Genomic DNA, 25865 nt, shown 5'->3' on the forward strand with positions numbered 1-25865 from the left:
ACCCCAAATGTCTAAATTGCGCTCTAGCGCCCCCTAGGAAAAAACACAGACAAAACTGCTTGTAACTTCTGTTAGGAATGTCGTAGAGCCATGAAACAAAGACTTCTATGTAGGTCTGACTTAGACCAGGGCTTGGCAGCGGCCAAACGCGGACCCAACCAACGCTGCTTGCAGCTTTAATTATTATTAGGGTCCTTGGCCCATGGCAAAGGACTCCTGTGGAGTCCTTTGCCATGGGCCAAGGACCCTATTGAAACTGGTGCGTTTTATTATTATTCCGCACCTACGCGCTGTAATTTGACCCCCTTAACATGCTTCAAAACTCTACCAAATTTGACACACACTTCGGTATAGCAAATCTTCCCAACATATTAAGCAACCGATTCCCCAAAATGAAAATTGCGCTCTAGCGCCCCCTAGGAAAAAATTACAGACAAAACTGCATGTAACTTCTGTTAGGAATGTCATAGCGACATGAAACAAAAACTCCTATGTAGGTCAGACTTAGCCCCAATTTTCATACACTCACTTCTTTCAGCAAAAATCTACAGGAAGTTGGCAAAAACCCCTTCAAAATAAAATGTTCGCAAAAAAATTCTATTTTTGCCTCTTTGCGCTGTAATTTGACCCCTTTAAAATGCTGCAAAAGTCACCAAACTTGGCGCACACATAAGGACTGGCGAATATTGCGATCTAATGAAAAAAACCAAACCCCAAAACTCAAAATTGCGCTCTAGCGCTATTTTTGAATAAAACACTGAAAAAACTGCTCCTAGGAAGAAAACACAGACAAAATTGCTTGTAACTTCCGGTAAGAATATCGGAGAGACATGAAACAAAAACGTCTATGTAGGTCTCGCTTAGACCTACATTTCATAGGTGACAACCCCCAACAAAAATCAAAAGGAAGTTTGCAATCCCCCCTTCAAAACAAAAGTTTTGTAAAAACCGGTCACCTTTCTTCAAACATTATCTCCTCTGAGTCCGTTTGTCGTTTTGGCTTCAAACTCGCACAGGAGAGAGATTGAACCCTTCTGATTAAAAGTTATTCACAGAGTTTTGATAAGTGCTACGGTTTCGATTTTACGCGCCTTCAAAGAACCCCTGCGCAAAGTCTCCTAAAAAATGTCATTTTTGCTACTTTGAGCTGTAATTTGACCCCCTGTACATACATACCCATATACACATACATATGTATGGTGTACATACATACATATATTTTATATGCTGTACATACATACCTATATACACATACATATATATGGTGTACATACATACATATATTTTATATGCTGTACATACATACATACCTATATACACATACATATATTATATATAGTGTACATACATATACTGTATCAATCAATCAATCAATGTTTATTTATATAGCCCCAAATCACAAATGTCTCAAAGGACTGCACAAATCATTACGACTTCAACATCCTCGGAAGAACCCACAAAAGGGCAAGGAAAACTCACACCCAGTGGGCAGGGAGAATTCACATCCAGTGGGACGCCAGTGACAATGCTGACTATGAGAAACCTTGGAGAGGACCTCAGATGTGGGCAACCCCCCCCCTTTAGGGGACCGAAAGCAATGGATGTCGAGCGGGTCTAACATGATACTGTGAAAGTTCAATCCATAGTGGCTCCAAGACAGCAGTGAGAGTCCCGTCCACAGGAAACCATCTCAAGCGGATCAGCAGCGTAGAGATGTCCCCAACCGATACAGGCGAGCGGTCCATCCTGGGTCCCGACGAGCGGTCCATCCTGGGCCCCGACTCTGGACAGTCAGTACTTCATCCATGGTCATCGGACCGGACCCCCTCCACAAGGGAGGGGGGGACATAGGAGAAAGAAAAGAAGCGGCAGATCAACTGGTCTAAAAAGGAGGTCTATTTAAAGGCTAGAGTATACAGAAGAGTTTTAAGATGAGACTTACATACATACCTATATACACATACATATATTATATATGGTGTACATACATACATACATACATACATACATATATATGCTGTACATACATACATATATTATATATGCTGTACATACATACATGATATATATGGTTTACATACATAGAGAGATGCATGCTGGGAGAAAGACAAGAAGGTGACAAGCAGCTGAGAAAACATTGGAACTTGTTTATTTGGACGTGGAGACAAGTGTCTGCTTTAGTGGAGCAGCGAGGAACATTCCAGACTTTGAGCGGCACCTTGGATCTGTAAGGCTTCAGCAGGCCTCACATACGTGCACGCGACTCACACGCACGCACTCACACACTAAAGTTGATTTACATGGTCTATGTTACACGTGCGGCTGCTCGGGGGGGCAGCCTTCATCTTCATCTTCATCATCCCTCTGCTAGGTAGAGGCGATGGGTCAAAGGTCACCCCGCGGCACGGTGACCTGGTTTCCCCGCGTGTGCCACAAAGCGCTTGGCGAAGAAGAGAGTCGCTTGGGGGGGCCGTGGGGTGGGGGGGGGGCGTCGTCATGCTCTTGGCCCGCCGAGGAGGTCACTTGGTGGAGCGCCGCGTGGGCTCCGATGCCGTGGGTGGAGGGGGCGGTCCGCGGCGGTCCAGGTCTTCGATGTAGAACATGATGAGCTTCCTGCGCTCGTCGGGGACGCACTCCAGAACCAGGTAGCGCTTGTCGTTCTGCAGGATCTTCTCCACATCCTTCAGGTGCTGATCTGACTCGTGGATCAGCTTTCTGGACCTGAGGAAGGAAGTATTGCCTTCATCTTCTCACCAGGAACCTCCTACAAGGTGAAGTGTGGTTCTCACCTGTAGGTGATGAACTTGGTCTCCTTCAGCAGCGTTCTGAAGTCTGCTTTGGCAGTGATGAACTTGTCTTTGATGTAGTCATCAAACTCACGCTGTCTCTTCTGCGACATGAGGACCACACGAGGAGAACATCAGCAAAACATGGAGAGGATGAGGAGAACATGAAGAGAAAACAAGAGGACATCGGGAGAACATAAAGACAACAAGAACACACGAGAATATGAAGACAAGAGGAACATGACGATAAAACAAAGAAGGCAAAACCAAAGACAACAAGAGAACATGACAATAACAGGAAGAGAAAACAAAGAAGGCAAAAACATGAGAACACAAAGACAGGATAATATGAAGAGAAAACAAAGAAGACAAAAACATGAGAACACAAAGACAACAGGATAATATGAAGAGAAAACAAAGAAGACAAAAACATGAGGAAATCAAAGACAACAAGAAAACATGAGAACATGAGGGCATGACAAGAACATGACGAGAAAACAAAGAAGGCAGAACCATGAGGAGAACATAAAGACCAGAGGATAATATAAAGAAAAGAGAACATGTGGAGAAAACAAAGAAGGCAGAAACATGAGGAGAACATAAAGACAACAAGATAATATAAAGACAAGAGAACATGTGGAGAACATGAAGAGAAAACCAAGAAGGCAAAAACATGCGGAGAATATAAAGACAACAAGAAAACGTAAGAACATGAAGAGAACAAGAGAACATGAGAAGAAAAAGAAGACAAAAACATGAGGAAAACAAAGACAACAGGAGAACATGAGAACATGACGAAAAACAAAAGCAAAAACATGACAACATAATGACAAGATAATATACAGGAAAGAGAACATGTGGAGAACATGAAGATAAAACAAAAAGGCAAAAGCATGAGCAGAACATAAAGACAACAGGATAATAAAGACAAGAGAACATGTGGAGAACATGAAGAGAAAACAAAGAAGGAAAAAACATGAGGAGAACACGAAGACAAGAGAGTATGAAGACAAGAGAACATGTGGAGAAAACTAAGAAGGCAGAAACATGAGGAGAACATAAAGACAACAAGATAATATACAGGAAAGAGAACATATGGAGAACATGAAGATAAAACAAAAAGGCAAAAGCGTGAGCAGAACATAAAGACAACAGGATAATAAAGACAAGAGAACATGAAGAGAAAACAAAGAAGGAAAAAAACATGAGAACACGAAGACAAGAGAATATGAAGACAAGAGAACATGTGGAGAAAACAAAGAAGGCAGAAACATGAGGAGAACATAAAGACAACAAGATAATGTAAAGACAAGAGAACATGTGGTGAACATTAAGAGAAAACAAAGAAGACAAAAACATGCGGAGAATATAAAGACAACAAGAAAACGTAAGAACATGAAGAGAACAAGAGAACATGAAAAGAAAAAGACAAAAACATGAGGAAAACAAAGACAACAGGAGAACATGAGAACATGACAAGAACATGACGAAAAACAAAGGCAAAACATGACAACATAATGACAACAAGATAATATACAGGAAAGAGAACATGTGGAGAACATGAAGAGAATACAAAGAAACAGGTGAAGAACAGGAGCACACAAAGATAAGATGAGGAGAATACAAGGGAAGATGAGGAGAACATAAAGAGAAAAAAGGAGAAAAAGAAGAGAACATGAGGAGAACACAAAGGGAACATGAGAACATGAGGAAAACAAAGAACACGAGAAGAACAAAAAGGGAGCATGAAGAGAAAAAGAAGAGAACATGAGGAGATTACAAAGAAACATGTGAAGAACAGGAGGAGCACACAAAGATAAGATGAGGAGAATACAAGGGAAGATGTGGAGAACATGAAGAGAACATGAGAATATAAAGAAACATGTGAACAGGAGGAGCACACAAATATAAGATGAGGAGAATACAAGGGAAGATGTGGAGAACATGAAGAGAACATGAGAATATAAAGAAACATGTGAACAGGAGGAGCACACAAAGATAAGAGGAGGAGAATACAAGGGAAGATGAGGAGAACATGAAGAGAAAAAGAAGAGAACATGAGGAGAATACAAAGAAACGTGAAGAACAGGAGGAACACAAAGATAAGATGAGGAGAATACAAGGGAAGATGTGGAGAACATGAAGAGAACATGAGGAGAATACAAAGAAACATGTGAACAGGAGGAGCACACAAAGATAAGATGAGGAGAGTACAAGGGAAGATGAAGAGAAAAAGAGGAGAACATGAGGAGAATACAAAGAAACATGTAAAGAACAGGAGGAGAACATGAGGAGAATACAAAGAAACATGTAAAGAACATGAAGACAAGATGAGGAGGAAACAAAGGGCAGACGAGGAGAACATGATGATGCTGTCATGGTGGAGTGACGAGGGAGGGTGGTCTTACTCTGTCGCTGGAGGAGAACTTGATGCAGCGAGGGTCCTCCTTGATGACCTTCTTGACTTCCTTCCAGGTGGTGGTGAGCGTGATCTAGAAGACAGACGTAGCAGGATGGCACCCTGCTGTGTTTTAGCGCTGCTACAAAACTCACCATGGTGGTCTCGTCCAGCAGCTGCCTGAAGTGTTCCTTCTTCTTCTTGGTCAGCGACTCCACGTGCTCGTTGAACAGCTTCTCCTTCTCCTCCCGCTCCAACAGCGAGGCCGACTCCCAGCGGTGGTCCTTGCGCAGGTTCCTCCGCGTGTCCGACCACATGACGTCCGAGGAGCGCACCTGAGCGGACGAGGGAGGAAGAGGTGTGAGCGTGGCGGCGGGCGCGGGGCGGCCACCGAGCAGGTCCTCACCATGTCCGACATGAGAGCTTTGAAGTGCTGGATGGCTTCTTCCCGCTTGTGCTGCTCTCTCTCTCGGTCGATCTCCTTGGTCTGCTCCGATCGGGCCTTCTGGACCTCGCGCTCGCGCTCCCTCAGGCTGGCCTCGATGCGAGCCTGGCGCTCCAGCTCGCGCTCCTTGTCCAGGTCCAGATTCTGCGGGAGATGAAGACCATTATTAGTAGGACACGGCTGCAGTGGGAACACATGCCGGCGAGCGACCTTGGCCTGCTTCTCCAGGTAATGCTTGAAGAGTTCCTCTCGGAGGGCGGAGCTGTCCACGGCCTTGTAGCGCGGGTCCGTCTCCATCCTCTCCTTCACTTTGCTCCAGCGCTGGCCTCCTTCCACGTGCTGGTCGCTGAGGAGCTCAAAGAAGTCCAGTCTCACCTGGAAGAGGAGAACGTCAGCTGGATGATCGGCGTGGGGGGAGGGGGGGTGTTGTCCACCTGACCTTCTCTCCTCTGGACTTGGAGTCCTCCTTGTCCCGCTTCTTTAAGGCGCTCATGAACTCCACAAAGATGGCTTCCCTGTCTTTCATCTTGTCGATGCTCTTGAACCGCGGGTCCCGGCTGTGTTTGACGGCAAACTCGCTGAAGGTGGTCCTGTTCAGACATGGGGCAACACACTTAACACGTGTGTGTGTTCTTGTATTTCTCAGGCGGTATAGCTCGGTTGGTAGAGCGGCCGTGCCAGCAACTTGAGGGTTGCAGGTTCGATCCCCGCTTGCACCATCCTAGTCACTGCCGTTGTGTCCTTGGGCAAGACACTTTACCCACCAGCTCCCAGTGCCACCCACACTGGTTTAAATGTAACTTAGATATCGGGTTTCACTATGTAAAGTGCTTTGAGTCACTTGAGAAAAGCGCTATATAAATATAATTCACTTCACTTCACTTCAGGCATGTGATTTGACCGCAATGAAAAAGACTGTCAAAATTTCCGGGGGTCTGGGGGCCCGAAGATCCTGGTTTTTCACCAATTTAACATGCTAAAATGAACAAAGACAGCACCATTTGAAGAAAATATTTTAGTGTTTAAAGACATGAAAACATCATTAATAGAACATACATACCCCAATTATCCTAATGAATCACTGTATGTGGTTCAGTCCCAACAGTATTTAGTCACTAATATTTACAACTTGTGTTCATTTGACATTCCCAGGTGTCACATTGATCAGTGTTATTATCTACAGTATTACCACATTACTTCAGTTCACTTCACACATTTACTTGCTCGCAGAGCCCTAACATGAGACTACGTAAGACCTTAATGTTAACCAATTATTGCTTTGCGAAATATGTTTTTTTTCTAAAAATAAAAACCCACGTGAAAATATATTATGAATTTACAGAAATTCAAAGAGTCGCATTATTGATTCCAGTTAACAATTTAGTTGAAATAAATTTGCATACAATACTATTTTGTAATATTAGATAATAAAGTACTATCTATCTATCTACTATCTAATATTACAAAATAGTATTATATGCAAATTTATTTCAAATAAATTGTTAACTAAATTGAAAAGCTCCCCCTCTGGTCAACATATGTAATAAGGATGTGTAACACATTGAAATGCGCCCCCTTTAGCCAAAATTAATAAATATAAATATGTATTTAGAGACTGTAATAACTTAACGTGAATAATGAAGATTAAAAACCAATTACAAAAATACAAATTAAAATACTAAAAGCTTACCTTGTTTATATTTACATAATATGTATAAATCTTTATATATCTAAAAAGGGTGGTCCTAAAGAGGTAGGTATTTTTCAGAGGTCTCAAGAAGGACAGAAATACATGAATGTGTGTTGTTGTATTTCGACCCTTCTTGAGACATCAACAAGGAAAAGTAGCTTCCATATGAGGAGGTGTGAACAAGTTAGGACATAAATAATGGTCACAATACAGAAAACTATTGCATCTAATAGAGAATGTCTCATTTGCACCCCTGGTGGTGGAAGTTATCGAAATGAGGGTGGTCACAAAATGGAGGCATTTTTCAAATTCTCGACTGTGTGTCGGTTTTAAAAGTGCTCCCCCTATGGCCAACATATGTAATCACAAGTGTGTGTAAGAAATTGAAATGTGCCCCCTTTGGCAAAAATGTATTAGAAAAATAAATATGTATATAGAAACACGGAAATAACTTTAAATAATAAAGATTAAAAATCAATTATAAAAAAAAAAAATTTACTAAAAGTTTACATTTTTTTCTATTTGCATAGTATGTATATAATATTAATTTTGTAAATACAAATCTTTATATATCTAGAAAGGGTGGTCCTAAAGAGGTAGACATTTTTCAGAGGTCTCAAGAAGGTAACAAATACATGAGTGTATGTGTGTGTTCTTGTATTTCTACCCTTCTTGAGACATAATCAAGTAAAAGTAGCTTCCATATGAGGAGGCATGAACAAGTTAGGACCGAAATCATGGTCCCAATACGAAAAACCATTGCATCAAATAGAAAAGGTCTCATTTGCACCCCTTGTGGTGAAATCTATCAACATTATGGTGGTCCCAAAAAATAGGAATTTTTCAAATTGACTGTGTGACGGTTTTAAAAGTGCTCCTCCTCTGGCCAACATATGTAATAACAAGTATGTGTAATAAATTGAAATGCGACCCCTTTGGCCAAAATTAATAAAATAAATATGTATATAGAGACATACTGTCATAACTTGAAGTAATTAAGATTAAAAACCAATTGCAAACAAAAATAAATAAATAAAAAAAACAAACTAAAAGCTTACCTTTTTTATATATGCATAGTATGTATATATTATTTGTGCTGTAAATAAAATCTTCATATATCTAGAAAGGGTGGTCCTAAAAAGGGTAGGCATTTTTCAAATTGACTGTGTGTCGGTTTTAAAAGTGCTCCCCCTCTGGTCAACATACCGTATTTCCTTGAATTGCCGCCGGCTATATAGTATGCGCCTGCCTAGAATTACTGCCGGGTCAAACTAGTTTTGGAAAATATAATTTTTATTAGCGCGTCTACACTTCCTGCCGGGTTAAACACGTTTCGCCAAATAATTAGCATATGCCTAGAATTTCCGCCGAGTCAAACTAGTCACGTCACGAGTGACACTTCACCTGTTATCATTTTCAAAATGGAGGAGGCTGATTTCAATAATTAGAAATCGGATAAAGGGAAGAAGATTAAGAGCTTCTCAGTAGGATTTAAGGTCCAAGCTATTGAATATGCTAAAAAGAACAGTAAGCAGCTATGTTTTATTAATATACCGTAGCTGCGTGTGTCAAATATGAGTCATTAAATGACTCCCGCCTCCTGGTGGTAGAGGGCGCTAGTGATCCTTCTTGCGACTACTCGGCTGCAGAAGAAGTGACAACAAGCAGCAAGAGTGAGCAACGATCGTTTATTTTTTCCTCTCGCTTGCACTTTTAACATGGAGGATTACATATCTAAAATAAAACAGTTTTCTAAACTGGACTTTCAATCGAAGCAGGAGGTAATAAAGGAAGATCTCCATCGAGACAGAGAGACTTTTAAAACTGAAGAAAGATAAGGAAGACTTCTATAAACAAGTTATCGATGCTTTAGGTCAGAAGGAGCTGCGCATGGACATCATTTATAAGTAAAGGTAAGACTATAATAACGTTTTTTTAATTAAATGTTCCTTTCATGATGGTAACCTTATATCATACTCAAATTTGTAAGCGCAGGCCTCAATTTACCGCATGAGTTTGGTAAACGCCGGAGTGAGAAGAGGTTTTAAATTAATTAGCGCCCCGGCGACAATTCAAGGAAATACGGTATGTCATAAATGTGTGTGAGGAATTGAAATGTGCCCACTTTGGCCAAAATGTATTTCAAAAAATAAAAAAAATATGTATATAGAGACATACTGTTATAACTTGTAGTAAATAATCGATCCATCCATTTCCTACCACTTGTCCCTTTCGGGGTCGCGTGGGGAAGGAGGGGTGTGCTGTAGCCTATCTCAGCTTGATTCATAATGAAGATTAAAAACAAATTACTAACAAAAATTAACTAAAGGCTTACCATTTTTATATTTGCATAGTATGTATGTATTAATAATGCATTAAATCCAAATCTATATATATCTAGAAAATGTGGTCCTAAAGAGGCAGGCATTTTTCTGAGGTCTCAAGAAGGTAATAAATAGAAGAATGTGTGTGTGAGAGACAAGAGCATCACCTGGCCGTCAGCCTGGCCTCCTCCATCATCCTCCTGAACTCGTCTTTGGCCTGCATCAGCTTGCTCTTCTTCTCCTTCCTCTCCTCCTCCGCCCGCGTCTTCACGTACTGGTCGTACACCTGCAAGCCCACAGAACCGCTTTAGAGCCAGGCCCTTTTTTGCACGCGTGCACAAAAGCATGAGAGGAGGACCTGTTTGCGCTCCTTGGGGTTGAGCAGAAGGTAACGGGGGTCAAACACGATCTTATGAAGCTCCTTGTCCCACGTGGAGAAGGCGGACACCTGCGCACGCAGACGTGCAATAATTACATGATGGTTTGCGAAAGGGACAAAAAAAAGAAGTGAAATGAAATAAATGAATACCCCTCGCTCCAGCAGCATGTCCTTGAATTGGGTCATGCGGGCCTCAAGCGGCACCACTGCTCGCTCTTTGGCGGCTCTTAGCTCCGCCTCCATCACGGCTTCCTTCTCAGAGTCCGCCTCCTTCCCGTCGTCCTTCCTGTGTAGCAAACAGACAGTGTCAAAAAGTACATATCAAGTGTTTTCATGTAACAACAAACAGGCATGACGTCAGCAATGGTAGCGAAAAACACAACAATGTATTGTCTGTGAAAGAGACTGTTAGCATCTCTGTTTAAGATACACGGTTAACTCTTTCAGTGTTGTTGAGGCTGACAGAATGTAGCAAACAGATGAAAACATCTACAGCACAACTACTGTATCTGCACAAAGTTGGGAAAAACATAGTGGAGACAGAGATTGTCTAAAAAGAAAGAAGGCGATTACGGCGTGCGAGCCTCAAACAGCATTTTAGACGTGAATAATGTGGATAACATTCAACATTTGCTCAGCTCATTTTGTATCTGAATACATCTCTACCTGTTTTTGTGACTTTTGAAAACATATTGCTGATAACGACTAGTTGATATTTAAGCCCGCCGATGACATTCGCAAATCTTCTTCACTTTCCTCACCCCACCATGAACGGAATGTAAACACTAAACAGACACCCTTTATAGCTTTTAATGTCACTTCCTGTATAAACTTGGAGAAAAGATTAGGAAGGAAGGAATGATGAAAGCCATCTTGACGCATGTCTCTATGTATAAACTACAGGAAGGACTGTTTTTATTTAAATGTTTGCAATATTTCAAAAGTTACTCATAAGGAAATTCAGTAACTGCTGGAAAATGTTTATAAAATTCAGTATAAGGTGAGGTATTGTGATATAGAAAAATCCCTTTTTATTTTTTTTAAACCAATTTTCCCAAGAGTTTTTATCATATTTTGAAATGTAAATGTTGATACTACTCTCAGGCACACGTGTTTAAAGGCCTACTGAAAGCCACTACTACCGACCACGCAGTCTGATAGTTTATATATCAATGATGAAATATTAACATTGCAACACATGCCAATACGGCCGGGTTAGTTTACTAAATTGCAATTTTAAATTTTGCGCCGAAATATCCGTCTGAAACGTCTCGGTATGATGACGCGTGCGCGTGACGTCACGGACTGTAGAGGACATTTTGTTCCAGCATCGTTCCCAGCTATTACGTAAGTCGTCTGTTTTCATTGCAAAATTCCACAGTAATCTGGACATCTGTGTTGCTGAATCTTTTGCAATTTGCTCAATGAACAATGGAGACATCAAAGAAGAAAGCTGTAGGTGGGAAGCGGTGTATTGCGGCCGGCTTTAGCAACACAAACACAGCCGGTGTTTCATTGTTTACATTCCCGAAAGATGACAGTCAAGCTTTACTATGGAACCGAGTTGTCCAGCGAACACGGTTGGATTGGACCACACACATAAAGTACAAAGTATTATGCATCGATCATTTCAAAAGATCATGTATCAAAGAGGGTCCCTTGCGAAGGGCAGAGATGGGCATCGCCACCACCCGTCGACTGGTGCTGAAGAAAAGTGTGGGGCCGACCTTCAGGTTGTACAGGTACGACCATATAATCTCACTAAAACACTAGTAACACAATAAGCAGATAAGGAATTTTCCAGAATTATCCTAGTAAATTTGTCTAATGACATCTGAATCGCTCCCACTGCCCTCTAGTCTTTTTTTTCTTTTTTCTAGTCCTTCACTGTCACTATTCTCATCCACAAATCTTTCATCCTCGCTCAAATTAATGGGGAAATCGCCGCTTTCTCGGTCCGAATCGCTCTCGCTGCTGGTGGCCATGATTGTAAACAATGTTCAGATGTGAGGAGCTCCACAACCCGTGACGTCACGCGCATATTGTCTGCTACTTCCGGTACAGGCAAGGCTTTTTTATTAGCGGCCAAAAGTTGCGAACATTATCGTCGATGTTGGTTGGTAGAGCGTCTGTGCCAGCAACTTGAGGGTTGCAGGTTCGATTCCCGCTTCCGCCATCCTAGTCACTGCCGTTGTGTCCTTGGGCAAGACACTTTACCCACCTGCTCCCAGTGCCACCCACACTGGTTTAAATGCAACTTAGATATTGGGTTTCACTATGTAAAGCGCTTTGCGTCACTAGAGAAAAGCGCTATATAAATATAATTCACTTCACTTCTACTAAATCCTTTCAGCAAAAATATGGCAATATCAGGAAATGATCAAGTATGACACATAGAATGGACCTGCTATCCCCGTTTAAATAAGAACATCTCATTTCAGTAGGCCTTTAATATTATTCCATCCATCCATTTTCTACTGCTTGTCCCTTTTGGGGTTGCGGGGGTACTGGAGACTATCTGAGCTGGATTCAGGCGGTAGGCGGGGGACACCCTGGACAAGTCGCCACCTCATCGCAGGGCAAACACAGATAGAAAGACAACATTCACGCTCACACTCACACACTAGGGCCAATTTAGTCTTGCCAGTTTTTGCTGATAAATTAACCACAACTTCAGCGCCACATAAGATATGGTCCAACGATTCCTTAAAAAAAAAATATGTTAAAAAAACTAAAGCCGTGTGCAGCTGCTTACTGACATATACTTTTCATATTTAAATAACCTTTACCACAAATGAATATCGGCCTCGACTATTAATATAAAAAAGGATCGGTCGACGTCTAGTCAATTGTCACACACACGACTCACTTTCTCTTTTTGGCTTTGGTGTGTTCCTCGTCGTGCATGTCGTCAGCACCGATCCCGAGCTCATGGTCGTCCCTGTTGAAACCTGTACACACACACACACACACACACACACACACACACACACACACACACACACACACACACACACACACACACACACACACACACACACACACACACACACACACACACACACACTTTTAATCACGCGTCCATCAAAGTGACAAAGTAGCGACGTCACCTGTCTTCTTGCCGTCGTCCAGGCCTCTCTTATGCGGGGGCTCCTGGATGTGTTTGTCCACGTCTGTGCGGCCCACCAGCTCCTCGGGCCGGTCCCACATGGAGAGTCGCGTGGTGGGGTTGTAAAAGAACACGCGGTCGTCACCTGTCCACACCACGCACCTGAGGCAAACGCGCCCAGACAGAAAAAAGAGGAGTAATGAGGTTTGCGCGGACGGGAGGTCGGTCCAGCCGTTCGCGAGCAAGCGCACCATGGCGTCCCCGGGATAGGGTTGGTGGCCACAGGTCTGGCTTTCTGTGCCGCCTTCTCCTCCTCTGTCATTTCTTCTTCTTTGCGCTCCTTTGTGAGAAACACAAGCGTTTAATATTGTAGAACTGTTGCGACAAGGCAGAAAATGTGATGCCTCCTACCTGTTTGTCATTGTTCATGTTTATGATCTTTAAGTCTTCATCCTCCATTTCCATGGCTTCAGCTTCCTCCTGTGCAAGACGCTCTTTTAACTTCTCTGCTTCTTTTTCTGCACAGAAACACACAATAAAACATTAATAATTAGTACACAGTGGAAGCTCGATTTACGAACTCCTCTATTTACGAACTTTCCGGTTTAAGAACTTTTAGACTGCGCTAGGGTTGTACGGTTTCCCGGTATTGGTATAGTACCGCATTACTAATGAATCATATTCGGTACTGTACCGCCTCGAAAAAGTAGCGGCCCACAATAAAACCAACAATGACACGACGTGTCATTTGTCACATGTTTTACGAGCAGAAGAGCATGTTCGGCAGCGCACAATCACAGAGTACTTACAAGCAGACACAGTGTGTAGACAGAAAAGGGAGAATGAACGCATGTTGGTCTAAAAACAAAAAATAAAGGTGAAGCTATAGGACTGAAACGCCCTCAGGAAGAGGTGCTTTAAAACATGGCTAGCTAGCTAGCAGCTAAAGCCCAGCCGCAGTCTGCAGTGTTTTAGCTACTTCTAAATCACTAATCCTCGCCTCCATGGCGACAAATAAAGTGCAGGATGAGGAATAACTAAACATACTTCACTACACACCCTAGATCACCGGTGTCAAAATGTAAACAAACGCTATTGGTGGATCCATACCTGACATCCGCTGTAATGATACCAAGTACAGGAGCGTATCTAGCCGATACTTCTGTGATTACGTCGATATTTTTAGGCATCACAAAATCTGTTTCCGTTTTTTCAAAATGTACATTATGTTTATAAATTTAGGAAATATGTCACTAGACACATGTGGACTTTGGATATAGTCAATATATGATCCTGTAACGACTTGGTATCATACTGATACCAAAATGTGTGGTATCATCCAAAACTAATGTACAGCATCCAAACAACAGAAGAATAAGTGATTGTTACAGTTTAACAGAAGTGTTGATAGAACATGTTAAAAGAGAAAGTAGGCAGATATTAACAGTAAACGAACAAGTAAGTTAAAGTATCAATGATTGTCACACACACACTAGGTGAAGGGAAATTGGTCCTCTGCATTTGACCCATCCCCTTGTTCACCCCCTGGGAGGTGAGGGGAGCAGTGGGCAGCAGCGGTGCCGCGCCTGGGAATCATTTTTTTGTGATTTAACCCCCAATTCCAACCCTTGATACTGAGTGCCAACCAGGGAGGTAATGGGTCCCATTTTTACAGTCTTTGGTATGACTCACAACCTACCGAACTCAGGGCGGACACTTTAACCACTAGGCCACTGAGTAGATTGATAATCCACTTTTCTACTGCTTGTCCTTAATCATTTTGAAAAATGATTAAAGGCCTACTGAAATTAGATTTTTCTTATTCAAACGGGGATAGCAGGTCCATTCTATGTGTCATACTTGATCATTTCCCGATATTGCCATATTTTTGCTGAAAGGATTTAGTGGAGAACATCCACGATAAAGTTCGCAACTTTTGGTCGCTAATAAAAAAGCCTTGCCTGTACCGGAAGTCGCAGACGATGTGCGCGTGACGTCACGGGTTGTGGAGCTCCTCACATCTGAACATTGTTTACAATATAGCGATTCGGACCAACAAAGCGACAATTTCCCCATTAATTTAAGCGAAGATGAAAGATTCGTGGATGAGGATAGTGAGAGTGAAGGACTAGAAAAAAAGAAAAAGAAAAAAAAAAGACGGCAGTGGGAGCAATTCAGATGTTATTAGACACATTTACTAGGATAATTCTGGAAAATCCCTTATCTGCTTATTGTGTTACTAGTGCTTTAGTGAGATTATATGGTACCTGAAAGTCGGAGGGGTGTGGCCACGGGTGTGGTGACCGCCAGTGTCTCTGCATGGAGGAGGTAAGAGAGTCCGCAAGCTCCACTTATAACTACGGTAATAGCCGACTTATTACCACAATTTTCTCACCGAAACCTGCCGGTTGACATGCCGAACCATGTTCGCTTGACCGCTCTGTTCCATAGTAAAGCTTCACCTTCGGGAATTTTAAACAAGGAAACACCGGCTGTGTTTGTGTTGCTAAAGGCAGCTGCAATAGTACCGCTTCCCACCTCCATCTTTCTTCTTTGACTTCTCCATTATTAATTGAACAAATTGCAAAAGATTCAGCAACACAGATGTCCAGAATACTGTGTAATTATGCGATTAAAGCAGACTACTTATAGCTTGGATCGGGCTGTCCGCTACAACCGGTGACGTCAAACGCACGCGTTATCATAACACGACACTTTAACAGGACACTTTGCGGGAAATTTAAATCTGCAATTTAGTAAACTAAAAAGGCCGTATTGGCATGTGTTGCAATGTTAATATTTCACCATTGATATATAAACTATCAGACTGCGTGGTCGGTAGTAGTGGGTTCCAGTAGGCCTTTAAGTAGCGCTGTGTCAAATAAAAAGTAGTGACCACGATGACATAACAAACTTCTTGTAGACGTCATACGTTTCTTCGTCACAAGCTCCTGAATTTGCATGCATGAAGCTCGGCCCAATAATCGACTATTGTATTTTCGTGATTGTGAGAAGCCATAACACAAATCAAAATTTGATAAATTGTCCAACCCTGGCAGGTAGCATGAAAATATGAGTTGTGTACTTGTCCCCCACCTCTCTCCAGCACTGACAGCGGCTTCTCCCAGGTGGACGCCAGCGTGCGATTGTTGTAGTAGTACGTCTTCCCGTCGGCCGTCTTGTACTCGGACCACTCGGGGAGCTGCAGAGCTCCGGCCATGGAGGCGGAAGCGGCCGAGAGCGCCAGCTGAGGGTGCATCATGGAGACCAAAGGCGGGCCCATGCCGGGCAGCATTCCTGTTCAGAGAAGACAAAAAACACAAAGCTGATGGGTTTTTTTTCCCACAACAACACACATATCCAGTCACATCCTATGATGATCGTATATTGCCTGGCAAAAAACACAAAGAACTCGGAAAGAAACACACAAAGCAGTGAAGAGACAAACACATTGTACATCCATGCTTCAACAACAGATCAGCGAGTGTAGAGCGACACGCCTTTTAACAGGTGGCCGAAATGTCTTTTTTGTATTGCTCTCCACCCACACACACACTGTTGCTGCTCTGCTGGCGGCCGGTACGTAGAAACCGCCTAGAGAGCGTCAGTAAACACTAAAATGTCGTGGCTTGTGTGTCGAATCAGACTGTGTGTGCTGAAAGGGAGACAGCGGATGGATCATTCAGCACCAACAGACTGCTGTGGACATCAGACACTAACATGCCATCTAGTGGGCGACTGAGAGGCGAGCGGCCGTGTGTGTTTACCGTTGGCGCCGGGGCCCGCCTTTACACAGGGTGCGCCTACTATCTGCATCATTGCTACACCTGCAAGAACAACATACAAGCAAGCATGTGGTTGGACACGGCAGGACACTGGATACATCTGCTACCTCTGAGTGTGTGTGTGTGTGTTTGAGTCCCACTCTGACAGACAGGGCATCGGAGGTCAGGATATGGACTTCACACATTGTCCTCAGAGAAGAGTGAGACAGAAATAAGAAGCAAAAAGAAGCAGCAAAGCAACACAATTTACTGTTTGCCAAAAGCAGTGATAGCAAATGAAAAGTACCACACTAAGTACACTAAATGGGTCCTTCTGCTGTGTACCTATGTTGTCACTGTGTGGTGTATTTCATCTGCACAGTACACACTTTCACACTTATTCTGATGCAACAGTGGAACCTGTTAATGTTGACAGCTTGACACCCCTGAGACTGACCGACACACGGGAGTGTAACCGAATCTGTAAATAGCCATTGCTTGCACATTTACTTGCGCCAGAGACGTAACGACATGAAAATTACATATCACAGTTATCGTGACAAAAATGATTACGGTTATCAGTACTATTGTGGTATTGTTGTATGTGCTCCAAAAGTACTAATACACACTGAAATCTTTTGACTAAGTACGTAAAAAAATCTAATAATACCGTATTTTTCGGACTATAAGTCGCACCTGCCGAAAATGCATAATAAAGAAGAAAAAAAACATATATAAGTCGCACTGGAGTATAAGTCGCATTTTTGGGGGAAACGTATTTGATAAAACCCAACACCAAAAATAGACATTTGAAAGGCAATTTAAAATAAATAAAGAATAGTGAACAGGCTGAATAAGTGTGCGTTATATGACACATAAATAACCAACTGAGAAGTATGGTAAGAGTCAATCAAATAACTATAACATATAGAACATGCTATACGTTTACCAAAAAATCTGTCACTCCTAACCGTTAAATCCGATGAAATCTTATACGTCTAGTCTCTTACGTGAATGAGCTAAATAATATTTGATATTTTACCGTAATGTGTTAATAATTTCAAACATAAGTCGCACTGTGAAAAAAACTGAAACTTACAGTCCGAAAAATACGGTAAGGATAATAAAACAGAAACACGGCTAGAAGAGCCATTGTTTTGCGTTTCTTATGCTTCACTGATAGTGTTTTAGTCTTCCATCCATCCATTTTCTACCGCTTATTCCCTTTGTGGTCGCGGGGGGCGCTGGCGCCTATCTCAGCTACAATCGGGCGGAAGGCGGGGTACACCCTGGACAAGTCGCCACCTCATCGCAGAGCCAACACAGATAGACAGACCACATTCACACTCACATTCACACACTAGGGCCCATTTAGTGTTGCCAATCAACCTATCCCCAGGTGCATGTCTTTGGAAGTGGGAGGAAGCCGGTGGTAACCCACGCATTCACGGGGAGAACATGCAAACTCCACACAGAAAGATCCCGAACCTGGATTTGAACCCAGGACTGCAGGACCTTTGTATTGTGAGGCAGATGAACTAACCCCTCTGCCACCGTGAAGCCGTGTTTGGTATTTTATATTTTTCATAGGCTAAATATGGATTTGCATTGCATACATGCAATTTAAAATCCATCCATCCATTTTCTACCGCTTATTCCCTTTCGGGGTCGCGGGGGGCGCTGGCGCCTATCTCAGCTACAATCGGGCGGAAGGCGGGGTACACCCTGGACAAGTCGCCCCCTCATCGCAGGGCCAACACAGATAGACAGACAACATTAGGGCCAATTTAGTGTTGCCAATCAACCTATCCCCAGGTGCATGTCTTTGGAAGTGGGAGGAAGCCGGAGTACCCGGAGGGAACCCACGCATTCACGGGGAGAACATGCAAACTCCACACAGAAAGATCCCGAGCCTGGATTTGAACCCAGGACTGCAGGACCTTTGTATTGTGAGGCAGACGCACTAACCCCTCTGCCACCGTGAAGCCGTGTTTGGTATTTTATATTTTTCATAGGCTAAATATTGATTTGCATTGCATGCATGCAATTTAAAATGTATGTGAATTAATTGTGTGTAACAAAAACCCATCCATTTTTTCCCGCTTGTCCCTTACAAAGTTGTGGGGGGTGCTGGAGCCTATCTCAGCTGCATTTGAAAACTATTCATTGTTGTTATTTATTATTATTTCTGTTGGGCTTTGTGGCGACCTAATCTGTTCAGCGGTCCTTGAACGCACCTTAAAAACACCCCCCTCTCGTATTCCTGAGTACAAAACAATCACTCTGTGATAAGAGATCACAGCTTGTAGGTTCAAAGTGCACAATTAAATATCTGTGTTCACATACGTTTAGCTTGGAGTATTTTGTTTTAAATTGAAAAATAACACTATTAAATGTGTGCATTTTATCCGATGCTGTGGTCGAATCAAGGCTAATACTGACATGCTCTTATTTTGAATCTTTATTTGCAGTGACCAGGAAGTCACTGTGTGCACAATTTAAAGCTGTGTAACAATACAGCAACATAGGCGGACACATTTTTTAATCGAGCTGACAAAACCAGTCTAAGTTGGCTTAAAAGGGGAACTATACTTTTTTGGGGGGAAATTTTGCCTATTTTTTACAATCGTTATGTAAGACAAGAACACATATGTTTTTCTTTTTTTTTTTGCATTTGACAAGTAGGAGGTGGGTAACAATGCAGCAGATGGGAGAACACTATTTTGCCCATGAAGCTCTCTAAAAATAACATCACAAAATCCATCAACATTACTCCAGTTACATGTCGTGATCTGAATATTAACTAAATATTAGCGATATTGTTATTATAAGCGCTAACACTGAAGAACTAATTTTAGCGGCGCTGTGATCACAGAGAGATAGCTAGTAGAGGTGGGGGAAATTGATTTTTAGATGCATCGCATTTCGGACATGGACGATTATACAATCGATTAGTAAACGTCAATAACCTATTTTTTAATTGTAAATAAAGTCGTGCAGACAGTTCTAAAATGTGTCTGACTGCAGCAGGCCACCTGATTGATTGATACTTTTATTAGTAGATTGCACAGTTCAGTACATATTCCGTACAATTGACCACTAAATGGTAACACCCGAATAAGTTTTTCAACTTGTTTAAGTCGGGGTCCACGTTAATCAATTCATGGTAGTGAGTTGAGATCTTCACAGAGATCTGACCAGCTCCTTTATTATAGGGCACTTATGTTCCAGTTTTGCACATATTTCCATAATTGTGATGAGACTTTCTTATTACGAATGCACTGTTTTTAAAAAGTTTCAAGTCATAAATACTTATTTAATGAAATAAAAAGAAATGTAAAACTGTATCACTTTACATATTAAAGATGCATCAATAATTGATTTTTAATCAAATCGTAGCTCTTGAATCGTAATCATGAGTGTAATAAATATACTTATACTATATTAAAGTAAATGTAAATTTGGTACATTTTTAGTTTACCTAATACCTTTTGTTTTCAGCCTCTTTTTGTGCCCTTGTGTACATTATCCTTTCCATCCTTTGCAACTGAGCTCCTGTGTGGAACAATTTCCCTTGAGGATCACTGAAGTTTGTCTGAATCGAAGTAAGATGGCCAAAGATTCCCACCTTTACTTACTAGTTTATGCAGTTATATTGAAGTATTAAGCCAGTGAGCTGCTGCGTCACCTCTGAGTTGGTTAAGTTAATCCTAAATTATAAATCAGCCCTCTCACCTGGATAGTAGAAGGTTGTAGGCATAAAAATAAAAAAATTCAACATCGAACTTCGACCCGGAACGACACAAAATGACGCCCTTTTTCGGCACTTTTTTTAAAGCCTGCGTGAGGATTAAGATAATTATTTAACCAAATGGGAAGATATGAACATCCCATCATTCATCATCCCAGTGAGAGCAGACATTGTACACTAAGCGATTAGTTCATTATGTTCGTAGCTTGTATTTCTTGTTTACCACTTAGCAATACTGCTACATGATGCTTAGTGTTTCACCAAAGTTTGATCTGTTTAACACACAGATTCTAAAACTTGTTTATCATCTTCCTTATATTCAGGCTCAAAAATGTAAGTTTCTGGATCTTTATTTGCTCAAAAGTAAGTTTTGCCATGATTAGTAGTGTCGTTGGCTTCACGGTGGAAGAGGGGTTAGTGCGCCTGCCTCACAATACGAAGGTCCTGCAGTCCTGGGTTCAAATCCAGGCTCGGGATCTTTCTGTGTGGAGTTTGCATGTTCTCCCCGTGAATGCGTGGGTTCCCTCCGGGTACTCCGGCTTCCTCCCACTTCCAAAGACATGCACCTGGGGATAGGTTGATTGGCAACACTAAATTGGCCCTAGTGTGTGAATGTGAGTGTGAATGTGGTCTATCTGTGTTGGCCCTGCGATGAGGTGGCGACTTGTCCAGGGTGTACCCCTCCTTCCGCCCGATTGTAGCTGAGATAGGCGCCAGCGCCCCCCGCAACCCCAAAAAGGGAATAAGCGGTAGAAAATGGATATAGAACATGCTATACGTTTACCAAAAAATCTGTCACTCCTAACCGTTAAATCCGATGAAATCTTATACGTCTATCTCTTACGTGAATGAGCTAAATAATATTTGATATTTTACCGTAATGTGTTAATAATTTCACACATAAGTCGCTCCTGAGTATAAGTCGCACTGTGAAAAAAACTGAAACTTACAGTCCGAAAAATACGGTAATGATAATAAAATAGAAACACGGCTAGAAGAGCCATTGTTTTGCGTTTCTTATGCTTCACTGATAGTGTTTTAGTCTTCCATCCATCCATTTTCTATCGCTTATTCCCTTTTGGGGTCGCGGGGGGCGCTGGCGCCTATCTCAGCTACAATCGGGCGGAAGGCGGCGTACACCCTGGACAAGTCGCCACCTCATCGCAGGGCCAACACAGATAGACAGACAACATTCACACTCACATTCACACACTAGGGACCATTTAGTGTTGCCAATCAACCTATCCCCAGGTGCATGTCTTTGGAAGTGGGAGGAAGCCTGAGTACCCGGAGGGAACCCACGCATTCACGGGGAGAACATGCAAACTCCACACAGAAAGATCCCGGGCCCGGATTTGAACCCAGGACTGCAGGAACTTTGTATTGTGAGGCAGATGCAATAACCCCTCTTCCACCGTGAAGCCCGCGTCTGAAATTAATATGCTTAAAATGAGCAAAATATGTAAATATTACATGTTATTATATTACGTATATAGTTACAGCGTGCATATGAAACATTGATGGAGGTTATTTGGATGTTTTTTAGAGCGCTTTATAGGTGGAACGGAGCGATTCTCACTCGCTCTATTGTTAGTTGACTTTTTCCGGCATTTATTCACAAGTTAGAATGCATAAACAAAAGAAAAACATACGTTTTCTTGCGTTACATAAGGATTGTGAATGATATACAAAATTCTTAAAAAACTGCAGTTCCCCTTAAAGTGGGCACTTATTAGTGGGTTGTCAGCTTTTATGGAAACGTCTTAAGCGGGTTCCAAGATACCTTGTTTTTAAGTGCAAGACACCAGTATTTATGGACTCCAAGTTGTATCTATTTGCGAGTAAATGTGTGCGCACACGAGGCCATTCGTAGCCCATTGGACGGTGTTCTCACCTGGCAGGGGGATGTGCATGCCCGGTAAGGGCACCCTGAAAGGCGGTACCATGACAGGGGGAAAGGCAGAGATGGTTGCAGTGGGCTGAGCCACACTGTGAGGCAGGGCGGCGGGCAAGAGCGGGACGGTCTGCACCGCCGTGACCTGTGATGGCATCGTGGACACCGTCACCACGGTGACTGGGGACACGGCAACCGATGAGGTCACCGTGACGACGGGGGAGAGGTCTGCTACAATATTGGCTTTAGGGAGACAGGGAGATATGTGTTTAGTGTGAGTATTTAGTGAGTGTGTGTGTGTGTGTGTGTGTTCGCACCTGTATTGGTCACGGAGGGGGACATTGTAGTGATGGTGTCAGGACTGGAGGTGAGCGTGCACGACGGCGTGCTGCTAAGGGCGGGAGAGGGCATGGCGTCAACCGCCGTGCTAGCTGTCGTGTTGATGCCGCTTGAGGTGACAGCCGCCGGCACCACGCCCACACCGGTGCTCGCTGCTACAGTGGCGGCCCCCGCCACAAGTAGAGGGTTGAGCTCAGCCTGCTGGATGATTTTGACGTTTTCTGGTTTTGTCCACGCCGACTGTCTGGTGCGAGCGTTGTAGTAATACGCCTGTGGAGCAGGGACGGCGGGCAAAGTGATGTAGCAACTTGCAATCGTGCGGTGGTGTTGTACGAGAGGAAGATTGGAAGCACTGAGAGCATTAGAATATTACCTTGCCCTCAGGCGTCTTGTTCTCCACCCAGATCTCCTCAGCAGGTTTGATGGCGGGGCTACCAGCTGCAGAAACTGGGGGCATACCAGGGGGAAAGAGCATCCCTGGAGGGGGCGGGAGGTTGCCGATAGGAGGGGGAAGAAATGGAGGTCTCTGCAACAAAGAGAACAGGGGTTTTAATTCAATAAGGATATGTTTATTTGACTTTGATGAATGAAGTGGTCACCTGCAGGTGGGGAGGTCCAATAGGGGGTGGCATGCCCCCTGGCGGTGGGATGGGTGGCATGTTGGGGTCAAAGGGTGGACGTGCAAACGGGGGACGAGGCGGCGGGGGCCCCCTCATCATACCAAAAGGAGGCGGCGGCGGCCTAAGTAGAGGCGGCGGGCCGCGTAACACGGGAGTCTGAGCAGGAGCAGGCACTGCAGAGGGCGCGGGGGCAGGCGCAGGGCCGCGAAAGTGCACGGCCTGCTGTGCCATTCTGCAACACAGGAATCAAACCGGTATCATTCATAAATGTGAACGGCCCAGCATCAACAATCAAATGGTCAAGTTCGTGTTGATATGCAAGAAATGTGCGGTAACAAACCATTAAACAAAGCAAGTATTTATGGCCGTGAATCTTTGGGCACCACACGATTTGATTCAGAATCAATTTTTGATTAAAAACGATTCTCGGTTTGAAATCAGTATAGTTTTCTAAATAAAGGGGACAACAAAAAATGGCATTGATGGCTTTATTTTAACAAAACATCTTTGGGTACATTAAACATATATTTCTTATTGCAATCGAAGAACAATTTTGTCCTTAAAAAAATAGTGAGCATCCTAGACAACTTGTCTTTTATTAGTAAGTAAACAAACAAAGGCTCCTAATTGGTCTGCTGACTCATGCATTAACATATTGTGTCATTTATCATTCTATTATTTTGTCTAAATTATAAAGAACAAGCTGTAAAAATGATTATTAATCTACTTGTTCATTTACTGTTAATATCTGGTTATTTTCAGTTGTATGATTAACTGCACTTCTCCATAAAAAACAGTTGTTTTTAGCTCCGGGCATTAAACTGCATGCATCTCTCCCTCTTTCCTGTCTCTCCTTCTCACAGAGACTTAAAACAAGCGCACCTTCTTACATACGTTACGCGTGCAACATCACACGCCCTTCCCGAGCAGAGAGATAGCAGCATGGGTAACGTTAGCTGTGATGCTAGCGAAGCCGTGCGAGTTGTAATATGTGAGAAAGAAGGATCCAATCTGGTAAAAAATGAAGGAAGAATTAATTCCCAAGAAAAACAGCAGAGGGTCCATCGTCTGGCGGTGGTTCGGCTTCAAGCTGGAAGATGTTGAATAGACAACTTTAATTTGTCAAGTGTGGGGCACAAGCTTTGCTACCAGAAGTACCATTACTGCTAATATGTAGCATCATTTGAAAAGTCACCCGCTAATAACTGTTTAATAAATACATCCATCATCTTCCGCTTATCCGAGGTCGGGTCGCGGGGGCAACAGCCTAAGCAGGGAAACCCAGACTTCCCTCTACCCAGCCACTTCGTCTAGCTCTTCCCGGGGGATCCCGAGGCGTTCCCAGGCCAGCCGGGAGACATAGTCTTCCCAACGTGTCCTGGGTCTTCCCCGTGGCCTCCTACCGGTTGGACGTGCCCTAAACACCTCCCTAGGGAGGCGTTCGGGTGGCATCCTGACCAGATGCCCGAACCACCTCATCTGGCTCCTCTCCATGTGAAGGAGCAGCGGCTTTACTTTGAGTTCCTCCCGGATGGCAGAGCTTCTCACCCTATCTCTAAGGGAGAGACCCAATCTCATTTCGGCCGCTTGTACCCGTGATCTTATGCTTTCGGTCATGACCCAAAGCTCATAGGTGAGGATGGGAACGTAGATCGACCGGTAAATTGAGAGCTTTGCCTTCCGGCTCAGCTCCTTCTTCACCACAACGGATCGGTACAACGTCCGCATTACTGAAGACGCCGCACCGATCCGCCTGTCGATCTCACGATCCACTCTTCCCCCACTCGTGAACAAGACTCCTAGGTACTTGAACTCCTCCACTTGGGGCAGGGTCTCCTCCCCAACCCGGAGATGGCATTCCACCCTTTTCCGGGCGAGAACCATGGACTCGGACTTGGAGGTGCTAAATACATACAGTTTAAATACAGTTTTTGTCAATTGACTTAGTTGTGATTTCCTTCTCTGCATGAAAGTTTAAAATGAGCATATATTAATGCAGTATGAAGAAGAATGTTTTAATGTAGACTAGGGCTGGGCGATATTGGCTTCTATTAATATCGCAATATTTTTATGCCACATTCCGATATATATTTTTGCCTTGGCCTTGAATGAACACTTGATGCATATAATCACAGCAGTAATGATTCTATGTGTCTACATTAAAACATTCTTCTTCATACTGCATTCATATATGCTACTTTTAAACTTTCATGCAGAGAGGGAAATCACAACTAAGTCAATTGACCAAAACTGTATTTATTAAATACTCTTCATTTTCTCACGGGTGACTTTTTAAATCAAAGAACAAATTAATAGTGTTGCTAACTTTTTGTAGTAACATTTCTGCTGCATACTTTGCATTGATT

General features: G+C 43.0%; 1 protein-coding gene across 2 annotated transcripts in view; it reads right to left on the reverse strand.

Moving 5' to 3' along the window:
* Positions 1–2127: 2127 nt before the first annotated feature.
* tcerg1b (transcription elongation regulator 1b (CA150)) overlaps positions 2128–25865 on the reverse strand; it is a 30652-nt gene continuing 6914 nt past the window's right edge. Inside the window, exons 2-21 of one of the 2 annotated variants that reach the window (XM_061899243.1) lie at positions 23479–23731; positions 23253–23405; positions 22858–23149; positions 22541–22783; positions 16899–16958; positions 16228–16428; positions 13543–13649; positions 13383–13471; positions 13133–13293; positions 12892–12973; positions 10173–10308; positions 10002–10091; positions 9811–9929; positions 6069–6219; positions 5840–6004; positions 5591–5773; positions 5340–5519; positions 5195–5278; positions 2790–2890; positions 2128–2721 (exon numbers count right to left, since the gene is read on the reverse strand). In XM_061899243.1, the coding sequence (XP_061755227.1) occupies positions 2520–2721; positions 2790–2890; positions 5195–5278; positions 5340–5519; positions 5591–5773; positions 5840–6004; positions 6069–6219; positions 9811–9929; positions 10002–10091; positions 10173–10308; positions 12892–12973; positions 13133–13293; positions 13383–13471; positions 13543–13649; positions 16228–16428; positions 16899–16958; positions 22541–22783; positions 22858–23149; positions 23253–23405; positions 23479–23731 (3052 nt within the window). In that variant the 3' untranslated portion in view covers positions 2128–2519. The remainder of the gene's footprint in view (positions 2722–2789; positions 2891–5194; positions 5279–5339; positions 5520–5590; positions 5774–5839; positions 6005–6068; positions 6220–9810; positions 9930–10001; positions 10092–10172; positions 10309–12891; positions 12974–13132; positions 13294–13382; positions 13472–13542; positions 13650–16227; positions 16429–16898; positions 16959–22540; positions 22784–22857; positions 23150–23252; positions 23406–23478; positions 23732–25865) is intronic. The other variant, XM_061899244.1, reaches the window with a different exon arrangement.

Source organism: Nerophis ophidion, linkage group LG04 (genome assembly GCF_033978795.1).
Source record: "Nerophis ophidion isolate RoL-2023_Sa linkage group LG04, RoL_Noph_v1.0, whole genome shotgun sequence".
Classification (NCBI taxonomy): domain Eukaryota; kingdom Metazoa; phylum Chordata; class Actinopteri; order Syngnathiformes; family Syngnathidae; genus Nerophis; species Nerophis ophidion.